The sequence below is a fragment of the Rhinatrema bivittatum genome, chromosome 1 (assembly GCF_901001135.1).
Source record: "Rhinatrema bivittatum chromosome 1, aRhiBiv1.1, whole genome shotgun sequence".
Taxonomy (NCBI): domain Eukaryota; kingdom Metazoa; phylum Chordata; class Amphibia; order Gymnophiona; family Rhinatrematidae; genus Rhinatrema; species Rhinatrema bivittatum.
Genome location: NC_042615.1, coordinates 535,621,660 through 535,640,712, shown reverse-complemented (window position 1 = coordinate 535,640,712; position 19,053 = coordinate 535,621,660). Strand labels below are relative to the sequence as shown.

The 19,053-nt window shown below is 45.5% G+C and overlaps 1 protein-coding gene across 3 annotated transcripts in view; it reads right to left on the bottom strand.

The window, feature by feature from the left end:
- The window catches only part of PALM2-AKAP2 (PALM2-AKAP2 fusion), a 583,545-nt gene that overhangs the window by 476,933 nt on the left and 87,559 nt on the right, over positions 1–19,053 (bottom strand). For all 3 annotated transcript variants that reach the window (XM_029614157.1, XM_029614167.1, XM_029614175.1), the window contains exon 2: positions 8,752–8,832. In XM_029614157.1, coding sequence (XP_029470017.1) covers positions 8,752–8,832 — 81 coding nt within the window. The remainder of the gene's footprint in view (positions 1–8,751; positions 8,833–19,053) is intronic.

Below are 19,053 nucleotides of genomic sequence, written 5' to 3'. Positions count from 1 at the left end.
AACCAGCTGTGCTCAGACTATGACTGGTTAGGTTTATCCGGGTAAATGTACCCAAATAACGTTATCTCAAATAAAGCAGATCCAACCAATTCACCACAATCGTGATATCAACAAACGCCTAAAAGGTGAAAGACAAAATTTAACATCAATACAAAAATCCAAAATCGCTTTTGATTTGCTATTTTTCATTTCAAAAGATATCGATAAAATTATATAAAAGCAAACGAGAGTTCGGCGATTACAAATGGCTCAAAATACTCTCACACCTGTCATCATTTCCCAGTTCAAAAACATTTCTATTCACATTTTCTTCAAAAAAAGTGACATCACACCAAAACTCCCGCAAAGCCAATGTTCTTGCTGCATTTACCAATTCAAGAGGACTCAAAACTGCTTTTAATCCATACCAGATATAAAATACGTCTTTCAAGATTTTCAAAAAATGAATGCACAGGGATTACTTAGCTTATTAAATGATCCAGCAGCTCTAACTCAGGTCTTCAATATCAAACATCATCACCTCCATGGGAGAATTTGGATTGCTAACTGGAATGAATATATTTTAGGTTGCAGTAAAATATTTGTTGGAACACCTCAACAGCACATCCAGTGTCGTTTGTGAGAATACAAGGTGAGCCTAAAGCAAGGGCATCCCAATAGTAAGTACACCTAAGAGAGGAAAAGACATAGACTGTGAGTTGTGCCACCTCTGTGCGCCTTGAGGCTTGGAGGTTAATCCTCCTCCCTGCCAGAAAGGACCCCGGCACCCGGGGTGTGTGGACTGTGAAGAGAGAGAGAGAGAGAAAAGGGAGCTTGTGGCCCATGGAAAACCGCATACCCCTGTATTCAGGACACCCACTGAAAAGAGGGTTCCATTCAGATTGTGACTTACACATTCAAATGAAAGCCATTTAATAACATTGCTGTGTATTTTCTGGAAAAAACAGAAACCTACTAGTTTATAACTATGCTTTAATCTCCTGTTTTGTTTTCACTTTTCTCTGCAGTTCAGCAGCAAAGATGTGCAAACTGAAGCAACGGAATTGGCTCATTTTGCCATGCGCAGCAACTTAACCTCTGTTGCACCAAAACTGCATTTCATCTCCCTTACAACCACCTCCCCAGACAAAACGTCCAGCACCTCCCGTTTCATCTGTCGGCGCCCTTTTAAGAGGTAATATTAATATTGTTAATATGGCTTCAGGAATGAAACAGCAATTAGAAAGAAAAGGAGGAACTTAATGAATCTATTTAACTGGCAGTTCCATTGCGTCTATTTCTATTCTCTCAAGGAGGAAGGGGGCCCATGATAGCGGCTAGGAAGAGGTAACTACGTCCCTTCCTTGCATATCCGTTGTTAAGAGATGGTGAAGAGAAGTGCAAGCTCCGAACCCCTCTTTTCCTACAAGCGTCCCAGTGGATTCCTTTGAACGGTGCACAGCATCTGAAGTTGGTTGCTCTGGAGAGGCGCCGTCGGGAGGGTCGGCCTCCACAATGGGGGGGATTGTTACTTTTGAATTCTGATGTAACTCTCTGTTCAGCTTTTCATCAAGTATTAACTTGTGGTCATACTTGTTTAATGGCTTGAATTCAGTTTTTCTCCATGCGATTTCATCGTTTGGCATAAACTTTATATACCTTAATTAATAAATATAAAATAGAAATCAAGTGAGCATGTGTTTAGGCGTGCACAATTCGATAAATACCAAGGGGAAGTTCAGAAATCGTTTTTATTATAGCCTTTAGGTATACATTTCCCAGGATGCAAATGCTAATAGGAAGGGAGGGGGGTGATTCTGCCGTTGGAAGTTTGTCATGGGGCTGGGGCACTAAATCCGATTTGCTGGAAACTACAAATTCCACGGCCGCTGTAGCTACTGCAGGGCCGTGGCGCCAAACCAAACCCTGCCTAAACTAACTGAAGCTTACAATGTGGTGGTGCCCACTGGACTTGCCTTAAGCCTTCAGTGCCTCTGGGGCTTGTGCAGGGATCATGTGCCAAGCGAGTCCAGCAAGGAAACTGCACTGCTTCCAGAATTTGGCTCCTTTGCAATAAAATGCAGGTGTGACAGCAGCCAGGGAAGGAAAGGGTTGGAAGAGAGAAGGAATGAGGCTACAGAATGGGAGGTAGAGGTGGAAGGTGGAAGCCCCCCCGGAAAGGAGGAGGTGATGAAAACCTGGGGGCAAAGAGAGAGGATAGGCTGACGGGAACCTGGGAGAGGACAGAAGGGGAGATGGTAACCCAAAGAAGGAAAAGGGAGGAGGACACTAGGAACCAGGACAGGAGGGAGGGCAAGGCGATATAGAGAAAGGTTGGATCTTTAACGAGGATGAAGGAGGGAAAGAAATGACAGGAGTCATGGGGTGAGTGACACGTTGGCATGGTGGGTGGGGAAAAAGTCAGGATAAAGGAGCCCAAGGAGGTAAAGAAGCTGTGAGTAGAGAGGAAAATTAAAGGCTAGCCAGGGCACATGTAAGACTGTGTATAAGAATGCTAGAAGTTGTGGCATATGTGCATGTGTTAGAGTACGTCTGACAGAGGACACATGGCTTCCTCCTGAGACAAATATATGCACCAAATGAGGATGAAGAAAGAGCTGAAACTGAACAATTCTATAAAGAACTAGAAAAGTCATAAAAGAGAATTCATTTTAATCTTTTGAATAGTGCTACCAAGCGTACAGAACACTGCACAGAGATACAGAGACAGTCCCTACTTCTTGGAGCTTACAATACAATCAAAACAGACAAGATAAGGCAGTGAGGCCATAGATGGAATAACTAAACCAGGCGGGTTATAGGTGAGAATATTTGAGGAAGCAGCAGCTTTGAGTAAACCTGAGGCCTCTTAAAAGTCTGTATAGGAAAGCAGCCAGTGGAGAGAGTGAGATTCTACAGTGGCTATATGAAGTCTACATCCCCTTCCAAAATATTCACCTCTTAACCTAGAAGCAAAATGTATAAAAACAGTGTATGTTTTATGTATCCACACATCCTACCCCACAACTGCCAACCAAAAATAGATGAGGAGATGTTGGTGGTGGTTTAGGGGCCAGTTTTTCATGTACTCTACAATGAGTTGTACGAACAGCACAGTACACCTCGGTGAAGATTTTACATCATTTGGAGTGAGGAAAATCTCACAAAGATGACATTTCTACTATGTTCTCTCACCCAAGCTTGATGGACTCTATAACAGGGTACCATCAAGCTAGGGCGAGATAGCATAGTACAAAATTTCATCTTTGTGAGACTTTCCTCACTCCAAATGATGTCAAATCTTCACCGAGGTGTATTGTGCTGTTCGTATGTCTCACTCTACATGAAAAACTGGCCCCTAACCATCGCTAGTACCTTACCTCGAGCTATTAGATGGCCCTCCTATAGGCTTATAAATAGTTGCACACTGGAAGGGCCTCCCCAGAGGTTCTCTCTCTCATTCACTCCACTCCTCTAAAATAGAACTTTTCGGCCTCAATGCAAAGCGTTATGTTTGATGCAAACCCAACCCAACACTTCACCCAGAGAACACCATCCCTATATGAGGCATGGTGGCAGCAGCATCATGTTATGAGGATGCTTCTTATTGGCAGGGACTGGGGAACTTGTTAGAATAGAAGGGACAGTAAATGGAGAAAAGTACAGAAAAATCCCTAAGAAAATCTGCTGCCCTAAGCAAGATAGCTGAAACTAGGAAAGACGTTCTCCTTTCAGCATGTCAGTGCCTGAAGCACACAGCCAAAGCCTCATTGGCATGGCTAAGGAACAAAAAGATAAATCTTCCAGTCAGAGCCCCAACCTCAATCCAATCGAATATTCGAGGCATGACTTGAAGATTGCTGTCCATCAATACTCTCCAAGGAACATGACAGAACTTGAACAGTTTTGTAAAGAAGAATGATCCATCAAATATTGACAAACCTAGGTGTGCAGAATTGGTGGAGACCTCACAGCTGTAATTTCTACCAATGGTTCTTCCACCAAATATTGACTCAAGGAGTGGAGACTTATCCAATTGTTGAGTTTTAGTTTTGTTTTTTTGGGTACATACATGGTTTATCACTCAGTAAAACATTTTTGGCCTTGAAAGGTGTGGGACATGGCATGTTGCATAGAAAAAGAATCACCTCATGTAAATGCATAGAAAGCTGACACACTGGCACAACAAAATGTAAAAAATGTCCAAAGGGATGTAGACTTTCTATAGCCACTGTAAATAAGACTCTTAATTTGCACAACTGAGAAAGGCTCTTAGCACTTAACACACAGACCAAGCCGCCAATAAGCAGACACTTGGAGCCAACAGTAAGAAGCAGGAAATTCCACCATAAATCCAGCTATCCTCTAAAGCGAACACAAATGTTAACCAGTTAGACACATTTAAAGCATAATCATTTAGTTGAAAGCCGGGGCAAGATTTATAGCAGTCCTAAAAGATGGGTTTAGAATCAGAAACACATGTGCAAACTTATTGTCACGGGTGATTTTAACGCTAAACTAGGATGCCAAAAGTATTAGGACATTATGGGTCACTGGGGTAAGGAGAATGACATTACAATAGAGAAAGGTTCATTGAATTTTGCCACAAACATTAGCTTTTAATTCCTAATACATTGTTTGAACAAAATAGATCAGCTAGACATACATGAATGTCACCAAACAGCACAAATAAAAACCAATTTGAATGCATTATCATTAATAAATTTAGAGACAGTATAAGGAGTGTAAAAAGCAGACCGGGAGAAGACTATTGATCAGATCACAGCCCTATCTATATCACAATGAATACTAAGTGAAAGAAAAAAATAGTAAAAAAGGATAAGATAAACTGAAATAGGGAATGTCTCTACAACACGAGCATAAAAACAAAATTCCAGAACAAATTCAAAAGGAAATTGAAACCAAATGATCTTGAGGTCGATCCAATTAGAATTTGGCTATGGATAAAACACGGCATAGAAGTAGCAGAATCAATATATGGGAAAAGTAGACAGGAAAAGCAGCAAGCATGGCTCATCTTTGAAATACTAAATAAAATGTCAACAAGGAAATCATTTTGTGGGGGGGGGGGGGGGAGGAAGTTTGGTTCTGGCAGTTTCCTCCCGTTTCTTGGAGCTTCCTGCTCCGCTGGAACCGGAACGTGTCAGGCTACAGTCCAGTCATTCCCAGGTCCTCCTTTCAGAACCCTACAACTGTCGATCCCAAGTCCAGCCACTAGGTGTCACCATTGTGCAATGACTGGTGCTCTCTAGCGTATACCTTATTTTAGGTACTCCAGCTGAATAATTTTTAATCTAAAACCTTTTCCAAGTCCCTGATTATGCACGTAATCATGAAAGAGAACACTGAAACACTGACAATCAATGCCTAACAATGGGTTCCAGTTACTCATTCATTCTGTCTTTGCAGCCAATTTCCTGCTGCGAGGCAGCTACACACTGTATGTGCCCAAAGAAAGTATGAGGTGAAGAGTGTTGTGATTAGACTACTTAGTGGACCCTGGGCCGGCCTGCCGGAGACTATGGTAAGGTGGACTATTGTCTCCGAAGCAGGGGGAGCAGGCCGGGAGGCGGACACCACGCCGGGTGAAGGAGGTGGCCTTCACACCGGGAATCCGAACTCCCCAGGGGGAGCCTGTGGGAGTTGAGGGGTTAGGGCTAGGAGAACTGAAGAGGTGTCTTCACCCTGAAAGCCGAGACTCCCCCGGGAGGAGCCCGTAGGAGTCCAGCCGCTGGGACTTAGGCGAGTAAGGACGCTGAGAAAGTGAACCAGGATCAAGCAGGTATCTTGGCTGGAACTGAGGCAAGGCACGGAAGCAGGATACTGAGGCAGGAACCTGGCTGGAGCTGAGGCAGGAACCTGGCTGGAACTGAGGCAAGACACAGAAGCAGGAACCAAGCTGGAACTGAAGCAGGCTACAAGCGAGAAGTTAGCGAACTCCGAGGCACACAGCAACTAGGAACCGCAAGGTAACCTCGTTGCAAGGCGTCTGCTAGAGGCAGGTGCCGACCTTACATACCCGCCGGCGTCTGACATCACGGGACGGGTGGAGCAGTGAGTGGCGGGAAAGGGCCTATATCTTCGGCCTGTTTGCGCGTGCGCCCGCCTAGAAGGAGGGCGGTTGGCTTGGGAGTCCCAATGGCGTCGCCCCCGTGGGGACGCCGCTGAACAGGCCCGGATCCCGGCGAAGCTCTACAGCGAGACTGGACCCGATGCCACAACCGGGACCGCAACAAAGAGCACAGGCAATTACAGAAAAACTGATACTGAGCAAAACATTCCTCTCCTTAGGAATGGTATGATGAATTTAAAAGATCATGCAGAGTAAAATCTAAGCAGATTTGCAGTTAGTAAGTAAGGAAGAAGGCTGGAAAAGAAGGCTTTAGCCCATCTGCAATATTGACGACAGAACAACTCTAGGTCATTATAGGGGCTATAAAATAATAGAAAATTCATTTGTTTTGAAATTCCTGGTAATTATCTGTAGCTTCAGTAAATAATGAAATACAAAGCCAACGAGGAAAGACAAAAATGGATTTCCAAAGCGTAAAAGTAGTGTGGTTGCTTTGTTAATCCACTTCAATGTATGGAAATAGGTGTAATAGTAGGAGGCAATTAGTTCTGCCAGCTCTGCGTCTCATTACCCTCTTGTCAATAATTCCCAATGCCTAATTTTATGGGAGAAAATCTGTAGCACACTGTAATGTGATTCTAGTCCTGTGCCAAGACTGTTCCAGATGAGAGATGGGTAGATTATGTGACTGCATTCATCACGAGTCCAAGCGGAAGGGGCCCATTCCAGGCATTTTCTGGTACCCATCGACTTTCATTTTTTTAGGTACGTTTTCAGATTAAAAAGGGAAATCACAAACCATAATGGCACAAAGGAGGGGTATCAAGCAATGCCTGAAGTCTTTCCTTCCCCCTCGGATCACAATTATCACAATCAAAAACTGTTCTTCGGGTCTTGAGATCATTAGGAACCATGACCCATTCATTTCATGCCATAGGAAGAGTAACTTCGAAAATCCCAAGGGCTTCTGGCTGTCAGAAAGTCTCCTGTTACCTGTCTGTCATTCATCAAAAATGTCCAGGTCATAAACATGGTCAAAATCCCCCACACAGCGGGCAATTTTCCAAACTGTCCGTATAGAGGCAAAGTCTGTCAGTATTTCTACCTGCGGGCATTGAACTAATGCTCAAAGAAAAATCCAAGCCATATGTTCCCTTTGAAATTTGTCTCAGGGAAAAGTACCCCCTGGACATCTGCCTCTGCTTCCTCTTGCGAGCAGTTCTTAGGAACACAACACGCCTAGGGGCCGATACAATATAGTGTGCTCAGCCTAGCGCACAGCTTGACGCGCACTTGGACGCACGTTTTGGACCGCATTAAAATAACTCCCGATGCAGTGATGGGATTAGCGCAGCCAAACAGGTGCGGAGCGAATAGCGCCCATCATATGTAAATGCCATGTCAATGAAGTTATTACCCACGATTTAAAAAGATCGCCATTCGCCCAACTCGCACTTTTTAACAAGGAAAGTTTTATGCCAGCCCAGAGCAGGCGCAAAATCTTGCCATGCGTCAGGGGCTCAACTTAAAAACAAAAAAATACTGCTTTTCTGTGGTTCCTCCAACTAAGCAGGAGGAACCATAGAAAGCAGCACCACGCAAAATTAAAAACACTTTCCTGGGGGAAAAAAACAAAATTCTGGGCGCACAATACACACGCCCAATATACACGTTCCAGGTTGTGTTTATTGTGCCAGTCAATTAGCTGCCGAGGGATAAAACAGACGCTCGTACTGAGTGTCCATTTTCCTAGCCTGTACACAGTCACGTCTCCTGGGCGCCCAATGCCAAGGACGCACCAGGGACGCACAATTTCCCCTAGCGCGTCCTTTTTAACGCGGCAGTTCATTGGCATATTTCATCGAGCACCCAGGAAAGGTGGATGGGCAGGCGTTAGGAGAACGGACGCTCAATACGAGCGCTGGTTTTTAGCGCATTTACGTTGCATCAGCCTCAAAAGTTTTGAAAATGCAAAAAGTTATGCACACTGTTGCCTTCCCCTACCTAACTCCAAGCCTGGGAATGCCTCTGCACAATGCAGGTAAAACGACAGGCGCCGAGGAACAACATGCATGCTCTCACCCGCATTTTTAAACTGCAAATTTGCCTGGGTAAATAGCTCTTGAAAATTGCTCTCCCCATGCACAGTAGTCAATAGAATTTTTAGAGTCTGATTCAAACCTGTTATGACGCTGCATGTGAGGTGGCTCATTGCCAGTAATGGCCAAAGCAGATAACGGGACTAGCCAATTGTTGTCTTTTCCAATGACTGATCACCTGGAGCACGTCTGCGTGAAAGGTTAGCACTGCATCCTAAGCCTATTGACGGCGGAGCTATCTATCGGCTGCTGTGCTCTTTTTTCCCTTGCTGTAGAGGCAGTGGTGGAAAATATCTGGGGGTTGTTGGCCCATTAGCAGCAGAGCCTCGCTCTTCTAAGGATTACTAAACACATTTGTCATGTACATGCGTAGATCAGGTCCACTGCACTAATCCAAGTGTCTGAAGAAAATGCCATTGAAGCAAAGCATTCACAGTTCATTTAAAGAGATCAGCTCTACTACAAAGAGCCCCCCTCCACCCCCTCCCATGTCAGGAGGTGCTCTCCCTGCACTGGGCTGCGCATTTAACAGCGAGCAGCTCGTCGTGCCATTCTTGCCAGGCCTCAGGCTCCTCCTACCTTCAAATGCTGCAGTTGAAGTATCTGGTCCTCAAGCTGCTGTCTCTTGCCATCTATTTCCGTCTGCCTTTTCCTTTTTTCCTGGAATACAAAAATATAACAACATGTCAAGGAAATAAGAATGGAGCGCAGGCACTTCCCTCCCACTCTTTCCCCCAGACGAGAGCATAGGTGCAAGGGTTGGTGCTGCCTGCAGAAGCCGTTTCACCTGCAACAAGGGCAGTATTCTTGTAACAGGTGGGCTGCGGGTTGCTCACTGGCGCTGAGTGCATAAGAAATCCAGCGGTATGTAATTAGCCTGAGCTCCCAGAGCAGCAACTTGATACCTCTTCCCATGTGTCTGCAGAAAGAACAAGTGTAATAACAATGGAGACAGAGGAACAAAGATCTCCCTTGTCCGTTTCCATACAGTCTTAGTCAGAGACCAGGTCTTATTTGCCGCAGAAGAATGATCACCAAGCAGTGAGGACAGTTAGAAAGATTACGGTGCTTTCTAACCTAGCTATTGACAGGTGAATGGCTGAAGGCTCCATACGGCCCTTTCGAGTCAGGTTAGCTCTCACCTTCCAAAATAAAGCTCACAGCCTGCAACAGCCGCTGATGTATACTGTTTGCATGGATTTTCCTTTTCTAGTCTTAACACAGAATGATTTTCCTGTTTAGTACATTCAGGCTGACATGATGACTTTTTCCATTATAACCTCAAGTCTTATTACATAAATATATTCTGTATATGAATCTATTGGAAAATACAGCATTCTTACCTTCCTAAAAGCCATACTGAAGAAGGGATAGAACTATGTGGTCTCAAAAACCTCATACATAACATTATCTTTTAATAATTCTTATGTCAATGTAATAAAGGGTTTCAAGCTTGCAAAATAAATAAATAAATAAAAATAGTGCTCTCTAAGACTCATCTGGCTACTAGAATTCCTATCTACCTACGATAAAATAGGTTTAAACACAAGTCTTGACAACTGCCAAGTTAGTGGATTAAACACTATCTCCTCTCCATCTTACATTACCTTTGCTAATACAGAGGCCTTCCTCATGGACTGCCAATCCCATTTCCAAGGGATATAAGAAGGATTACCAGATTGCCCACGCCAGTTGTTCTTCTAAATGAATAACAGCGCCCACATGCATCTTAAGGGTGGGCACTCTGATGGCACTGAGGACCTAAGCAGTGTTTTACACAGGGCAAATGACACTCTGGGCAAAAATTGTGGATGGTGCTACCACCTCTTCCATACATTATCCCCCTTTCTTCCTCCATCCATCCATTCTCCCCCTCCCTCCAAACATTCTCTCTTCTCACATCCATTCTGTCCTCCCTCCAGATATCCTTTCCCCTCTCTCTTCCAGACATTTTCTTCTCCTCCTTCCTTCATTCTAGGCATTCCCCCTTTGTCTCCATCCATTCTCCCCTCCTTCTCTCACCTTCCCTCTCTCCAGGCCTTCTCTCCCACTTTTCCCCACATTCTTACAGGCCTTCTTTCCTCCCTCCTTCCAGACATTTCCCAATTGCCCCCTTCTTCCTCCCTCCAAGTACTTTCTCACCCATTCCCTGCCCTCCCTCTCTCCCTACAATCACACTGTTTCCCTTTCCCCCACATCCCATCCCCCCAGGTTCTCCCCCCTCTCTCTAGGCCTTCCCCCAATATATGTAATGTATAAATTCTGGTGTCACCTTAGTAAAAGCAGCACAAACTCTCCATTTCCAGACACATTGGAAATAACACAAAACTCAATTAAAAGCACATTCCAAACCTATATAGCAAACGTGCCATATCACAACGGAACTAACTCCCACGACTCGAACAACAATAGTCCTAGCTATGACAGACAGCACCGCAAATATTGCACTGGGCCCTAGAGCACCCAATCAGATTATAGATCCCTACACTGAAACACAAGAAGATAAGATATGCAAGCTGTCAGATCAAGGTCCATTAAGCTCAGCATCTGTCTCTGACAGAAGCCAGTCCAGGTCACAAGCATCTGGCAGGTCCCAAAAAGTAGATCAATGTCATGTTACTCATTCCCAGGGATAACGATGGCTTTCTCTAATCTACCCAAACACTAGGAAAATGCCTCACCTCTATCACACATACAAAACACAGAAAACCTTCACCTAACACAGAAATTAAGGGACCACAAATTAAAAGTACATAGACAAAAATTAAACTGGAAACCCCAAGTGCAATACTAGAGAAAGAGAAACAGAAATGCACTTCCTCCTGTTCTGTGAAAAATAGAAAGATATCAGAGAGGCCTATTTCCCAAAGCTGAAATATTCCAATCACTAAACTTAAAATGTTTTCTACCTTTACCGTCTGGGCACTTAACTTCTCTAATCAGGTTGGTCCTGTCTTTTAATCTGCTTTCAGTATCTTACTCTTCATTTTCCTTGTTTGGGTCTCCTTTTCATTTTCTGTTTCTTCTCTCTTTTCTGCTGTTTGCCTCACTTCTTCCTTTAAGCAATATCTCTGGCATTGATCTTTTCCTTAAATGTCATTTCTTCATCTCTTTGTTCATTCATAGCTATATTTCATCCCTCCTCTCTTTCTAATTCTCATTGCCCCAACTCTGCCTTCCATTGCCCCCTCTCAGTCCCCAGTCTCCATTGTCCTTATCTCAATGGCTGCCTCCTTTCTGACTCTCACATCCCCAGCATCTCCAAGCAGATTCTCAGTCTCTCCAAGCATCCCTTTTCAAGCACTCTCTCTCCTTTCCATTTCTCTACATCTTTTATTGTTTTGCATCCTCCCTTGCTTCTCCCTATCCTCCCTCTCTATCCCTTATGACCATTGCCCTTCCTCATACTTGTAATCTTCATATTTTCATCTCTTGCATAAGTAATCACAATCTGAGCCCCCTTTCCTAGCCCTTCTTCCTCTTTTACTCCTTCCCTATTTCCTCATTCTCACTCTTGTTTCCCTCTCTTTCACCTCCTCCCCCATTTCCACTCTCTGTATTCATCCCATTCCATCCCTCATCTACTTTCATCTCCTCGCCAGCTAAAGCTCTTTGCCTGCCACTCACCCTCTCCCTTGCCTCCAGTTTCTTTCTTCTGCCATGTTAGGACCTCTCCCCCTCTTCATCCTCTAAACGTCTAATCCCCTCTCCAGCTCCCTCTATCACCATGTCCTTCTTCCTCCTCAGAGCTGGTCTGCCTCACCCAAGTCCCCTGTACACTCGCAGTCTTCCTTCCACCCAAATGTGGTCCTCTCTACCTCTCTGTTCCACCAGTCCCAGTCCTCTCTCCTTCTATTTGTGGCCTTCCCTTTCCTTTCCTCCTCATCGTGGGTCTTTATCCTTCTTTCCTGGATCCTCTCTCCCTCTTCATCCCCTATCTTGAGCCCTCTCTCCCTATCCCCTCACCTCATGTACAATCTCCCTCTCCTTGTCCTCCCACTACCACCCCATGTAGGTCTCTCTCTTGCCTACCCCTACTACCCCTTGTACAATTTCCCTGTCCCCCTCCATTACCCCATATGATATAGGTCTCCTGCTCTGTGCCTCTGATTCCCATTACTTTTTATCTCTTCCACCCCACCCCTGCCCCTTGCAGCTCTACCACTCCAGCTCTTTGGGCCATCTGCAGTGGCAAGAATGGTGCTTACTAGCACATCAGTTTCCCCTTCCACATGCAGCCTCTCACAGTTTGAGCCGTAAGATCCCATAATCTTGCATCTTATACTGCAAGACTGGCCCAGCACAGCAGAGGAAGCCATCTTGCTATTAAACGCCTCTTCTCCTCCTGCCCATCACAAGCTTGGCAGGGGAGCCCACATACCCAATCCAGAAGGCTTTGAGGAGACTAAGCCTCATCTTATACTATGTTCTATGATCACCGCTGCTGCCCGGCCCACCAGCTGATCAGTCCAATGGACAATGCTGGCAGTATCCAAAACACCCCTCATTTTACGGCACCTTGAGCAACCGCCCAGCGTGACCTATCCAGAGGACGGCCCTCATTTTTACACACACCTTTTCCATCATCATCCCACACTCTGGAAGGTATAAGTAGGAGCAGGTATAGAGCTGTATTATATGCCTTGATCACGCCAAGTGATCAAGGCAAAATTACTTTTGAAAAACTTCCAGTGAAGTTCTCGAAAAAAATCCAAACTGGAAAGCAATGGGAACATCGTCATCAGGCCTAAAATCTAGTTCCCCAGTCATTAGTTGTCATCCTTTAACATCAAAGGACCAGGGCCCTGAAACTTAAGCAGTGAAAAGGTACAATCACAAAATCTTAACTTTATTCAAGAAGGGTACCATGATCAGTGGCATTGGGTACTACTGGCAGATGACTCAGAGCCGACATTACTCCTAAGGGACATATCCATATATTACAACAAAAATATAAACAGGACTAGTCTCAAGGAGCAAAGCCCCAAATGGGAGCTACTAAAGATCCACTCCAGGGCAAATCACATGACAAATACATACAGCCCCCCCGGACAGGGCACATAAAATGTGAGAGGGTCTGGTGCGTGTTTGGAAGCAAAGTGCCAATAATAACTGCGTCAAAGTGATGGTGTAGTGGACCTGGGCCCAGAGGCAAGGGCAGGAAACTCAAACCAGATAAATTTCTCCTCTATGAACCCCTCTGATTGCTCTCCCAACTTTGTCCCAGGAAACACACCTGTAGATAAAGTAGGGAATCACTCCAAAGATATATTTAAACAAACTTTTATTTTCTGGGCTTACTAGAAGTCAGAGTTTACAAAACAGTTTTAAAAGGCACCGATTAAATCAGGATCCCACCAGCTTCCATGAACAATTTATTGTTCAACATTAGTATTGCAACTATTTCGTTCAAAGTGGTAGAAAATACCTTTTCCCCAGCCACTTCTCCCCTTGTTACTCCATGAAATCCCTTCATAAAATATCATTTTCACATTTTCTTCAGCTGAGTTCCAGGATACAAAAGCCAATACAAGATCATTATTTCTTCTTACCACCTATGTATCTCACAGTAATCACCAAGATCAACACAGGAACACTCCTTGATGCCTTGGAAGCGGTTCTCTGGATACCCCAACTCAAGCCTCTGTGGACCAACTCACTTCCATAATGGCAGGATCTTCCCCACTACATCATCTTCTAGACCACCACCAACACCGTTAAGGGCTCAGATTGGATCCCTCATCTGTTTCCCAGATGGGGAGAAGCACAACTCCAGCCTAGGGCCTTTCCGCTTGAGGAGCAAAATTTCTGCAGAGCCCTCTCCTTGGAAAGAAGCCCTTGGTCAGTCCCTCCAACTCCTCCCACCAAATTTCTAATTCAGGATAATATAGTCCCAATACCACTCCCCCTAGAGGATCTCCATCTTCAAACATCTTAAAGGAGACAAGACACAAAAGAATTCGATGACCATTATTTCCACATTTTTCTAAGTCATCCGCATAGTGAAATTTTACCATTCTCGGCACCATCTTGCTCCATCATTAGTTTTCTAATCACAACACTCAACCATTTACAAGGTAGAGGTTAAGTAGACTCCCCACCCAGAACCTTTTCTAAGGAACTGCTCAGTGAGGCAGGGCTATATTTAGGAGGCCTGTCACATATATTACAATTATAATCCACTCTGAAGGAGGTGCTACATGAATTTATGCAATGCAGACACTGTGTAACTAAGCATTTCATCAGGATCAGCAATCAAGAATGATGGTGAATAAACTGTGAACCGACTAGAGGCTAACAGCTAGGGAAGAAATGCCAGTAATATCTCCTACCATTATTTGTGCTGGCAAACAGTTGCAAACTCTGAGATCATCTGAGTCTGCAACTGGAAGGTGCGCATTTGAGAAGAGTGACATATTGAGATTGTCAGAGTAATGAGCGGACTGAACCACTGGCTATGACACTTCCCACTAGGAGTGGCTACAGTGATGCAGTCCAGGGTGTTGATCAGTGAGGACCAAAACTATTCTGGTCTCTCGCTTCTTTACAGGTGTTTGAAGTCTGGGATGGGGAAAAGCCTGCCTTCTGTCTCCAGTGTCTCCAGAGAGTCTTATAATGGGTAGAGAGAGCCATGCAGAAAAAGTTCTTCTGAAGGATACTGCACTATAAGCAGCTGTTCCTAAGCGAACAAGCAGTGGGGTGGAGAGTATCCCCATTCTGAGAGAGTAAACCTTTCATGGGGGAAACGACGACCCTGATCCAAGTTCCAAACCTGATCAAAATTCCACACTGAGGAGCAAGAGGTTAGTTAGTGTCAGGTGTCTGTCCAGAGGTTCCAAGCAGCGTTTAAAGGAGAAAACAAGAGAAGTTGCCCATCTGGTGCTCTGATCCAGTGATCCAGAAATGTACAGGAGAGAAGGAGAATTAGGTACCAAAAAGGGTCCTTGGGAATTACAGAACCCGACATCCATCCAAGAGAGCCTTAAATCGCTGGAAAAGGAGAAGTGAAAGGATCCCGGAAGAGTGTAACAAGGATTATAAACCAACCCCACCTCCCCGTGAAATCCCACCACCTGCTTGGAGGATTTTCCTGCTTTAAACTATATCATTTGCAATTTATTAACTTAAACTGCTCAGTAAAGACGTTTATTCTAGAACACCAGCGTCTCCTTTGCATTATTACCAGCAAATGCCTTGGACCCAGATCGTAATCCTTCTCCCCCCCCTGGCCCCGTCAGAGGATCCACACCAGATTTGCAAGACTGAGTCAGGACTAAGCTCTGGTACTGAATGTGTCCCCTAGTATTAGAGGTGCACCGAGAGAGGGGGGGCCACAGATGCATGCGAGTGTTGATCTCTCTATTCCCAAAACATACTCGGTTGGCAAAGGGAATACCTTCCTGTACACTAATGCCTTGTCCCCATCCCCCCCCCAAATAAAAATAATCAGCTACTCCTATGGAGGCTAATTTAAAATCTTTTTTAATTACAGGACAGGGGTTGGAGGCAACAACGGATAAAAGATTCAGTCTAATAGAGAAAAAGTTCAAAATAACTCAGATCAAATTGAAAAACAGCTTCAACTTGAACACACAGCAATAAATCAGGGCAATGAATCACCAAAGTAGGGATTTTTGGCTTCTGTGAAAGAAAATACAACTTTAAAGAGGTAAAATAAGGCTCTGGCAATTACACGGAGAGCAAAAATAATCTTCAGCTTATCAGCTTTAGCGAAAGGTGCTGACGATAATTTCCCAGGGCCAACAAGGGAAAAATGACAAGTCTACTGGCTAAAACACTGGGAGTAGAATTGCAATCTCTATTGAAACAGATAAAGCCTGCAGAATCAGTAGTGCCAAGGGGGAAAAGTATCTTGCTTTTTTGATTGTGGATTCTGTTTCTCAAGCACGTGAAAGTGAAAATGCCTCTGAAACCTTGCCACATTTAATACTAGAAGCGTGAGCAGGTCTGAAACAATACCAAATGGTGTTTTTTCATTCTGAATCTGATTAAGACTTTGAGCTTCATTCACCCAAAAGCAGGACGTAGAAAAATGTATGGCTAAAAAATATTTACCTACTATGTTTTCCTTTTTTTTTTTTTTACACAAATGCAACTCAGAGGCCCTGCATATCTCAGAAAAAAAGGTGTAAACTCCCAGTATTCAGATTTTAAGAGCAGTGGTGGGGAAACCTTTTTTTTTTTTTTTTTTAAACAGGTCCGTGCCTTATCTGCACCAGGGGCTGAGTGGTGGGGATCGGAGCACCACAAGCACGGGGGGGGGGGGAGGTCCCTTTGGTGCTCCATGAGGGTGGAGGGGGTGTTTCAAGCAGCAGCAACAGTAGGAAAACATAACCCAAGGCACAGTGAGAGGACAATAAAAACCACTGCAGGAGCATGAAGACAGGGGCTGCAGCCCCTCTGACTGGCGTCTGCGGCACATGAAAGGCACCAGCTGGAGATGGCATTGCCAACGCTGCCCACTCCCCTCCATACGGCCACCACCCTCCTCCGATCCTCTTATTCACACACCGCACAGCACCTCTGATCCCCTCTCACTCGTCCTGTTTCATACAATCCCCCCCCATATCTTCTCTTTCCTTTATTTGCTCCTCCAGCTGCATCGCACGAACACAATCTGCAGGCAGAGCGCAGTGTGCACGCGCTGGTCGCTGGGAGACAGAGAGCAAGGGGAGGAGGGCGGGGGCGGTGCTGGCCGGGGCACGTGGGAGGTACTGAGGGAGGGAGTGCGATCAGTGGTGAGAGAATGGGGAAGGGTTTGGGGGTCGCAGGGGACTCCAGTGGCGCTCCCTGGATACAGCAGTGATGGCAGCGGCTCGTGCAGCATGGCGTAACAGCAGAAAGAGATCTCTGGCAACCAGCCTGCCCCACGTCAACATCAAAGGCCCGAGCATGACATATGGCCCCCGATGATGACGTCTCAGCAGAGCCGGTGCAAGGGTATTGGCACCCTAGGCAAACCTTCTGCCTTGCGCCCATCCCTACCCGTGCTGCCCCCAGTCTCAGCCTCAATTCCTACCCTCATTCGCGCCCGCCAAGTGTCTGCTTCTCTGGGCCGCAAGCAGGATGGGCACTGCTCGCGGCCCACTGAATCTCTACTCCACTCATGGCCCCAAATGGCTGCTTTTCGGCGTCCCCTAATGGTCGGCACCCGAGGCGACCGCCTAGTTTGCCTAATAGGAGCGGTACTCCCTCCCCCTTGGGCTGTGAACCCTGCCTCCGCAGTCTGGGGAACAGACCTGATCTGGGAACGGAACCCAGGCCCTCCCCGTGGCTGAACTGAGCACCCATCACTGAGGCACCAAGCTGATCCTGGATGAAAGCTATTTAAATTTCATAAAGAAAATCTTAATTGATATTCATCATTGAAATAATTAAACCACCCTCCCCAACAGCCCTGTCCAATCACCACTAACACCTTCAGGAATCTCCAAGCTGTTGACCCTTTGGTTCTCTCCACCATTCTCTCCTCTCTCCTCTCCACTGTATTGTCTGAGTCAGTTAACAAAGTAGTTTCTTTTTACAACACTTTTGTCACAGATGTGAGCCCTTCTGCTGTGGTGTAGTGTGGTTGGTTTGTTTGTTTATTTATTTATTGGTTTTTATATACCGCTGCTCATCAGAGATATCACGTCAGTGTACATAGAACAAAATCCGCAATTGCGTTTTACATATAACAGTAAGAAAACAACTGAGAAAACTTTACATTAAAAACGGTTAAATGCAAACAGGTGAACCCACTAGGCCCACACCGACAGCAGATGGACTACTGATTCTAGGGCTTGACCTATATCAGTCCCATTCCCGCAGGTTGAGCCTTTGGATTCTAAGGGTCAGCAGGGCTTGTGCGAGGGTCCAGTAAGGAGCAATCAGATGAAGTCAAGAAGTGGGCAGAAGTCAGCGCTAGCAGCAGGCAAACAATGTCTGGGTCCCGGCAGCGAGCAGTGTCTGGGTCCAGGCTAAGGTTGGGGCAGGCACCAGGCAGACGAGTAGTCAAGTCAATAGCAAGGGCAAGAACCAGGAGTCAAGCAGAAATGGACAACAAGATGAAGACAAGGCACCGGGGACCAAGATACAAGGAGGGCAAGGCAGGGTATGACAAGGGAAGGCAAGGCAAGAATGAGGAAGAACAAGGCAGGGTAAAGCACAGAGACAGCAAGCAACATGCACTGCAAGGCAGGAGGACTTGTTGCTGAGGCAAGGCTTGGAATACTCAAACGTCTTACATCATCATTGAGTGCTGACAGTTCAGTTTCCCATTGTGGGGCCTTCAAGTATTGGCATGCCTTGTGCGCATCTAGGGAGACCTGAGGACATGGCGGCATGGCAGCTACTCGACCGTGTTGCGGCATCCGGGGGTAAGTGCATGACATCATCACTGAGCGCCGGCAGTTCAGTTTCCCTTCATAGGGCCTTCAAATATTGGTATGCCTAGGGAGACCCAGGGGCATGGCAGTGTCTCAACTGTGTTGGTGGCATTTTAGGATAAGTGCAGCCAGTTGCAGAACTTCCCGGGGCTGGCCAGAATATTACAGCTATAGTCTCTGCTGCTTTACACACTCTTGTCTATCCCCTTATCTGTCCTGTAAGGTGCACCAAACCTCAGCCTTGGCTCACCTCTAGCATTCACTTCCTAGGATTCTGTGCCTGCTCTGCAGAATTTCTCTGGCTAAAATCCCATGGCCATGCAGATTTTTCGAATTCATACTGACCTTTCAATTTGCTACTGCACTTGATAACCAAGACTACTAAGTCCATCTGTCAAACTCTCTTGCATCCAACCCTCATTGACTCTTTGCCACATTCAGTTCCCTCCCCAAACTTCCTTCACTTCCCTCCACTTTCTGCTTAGTCTATGGC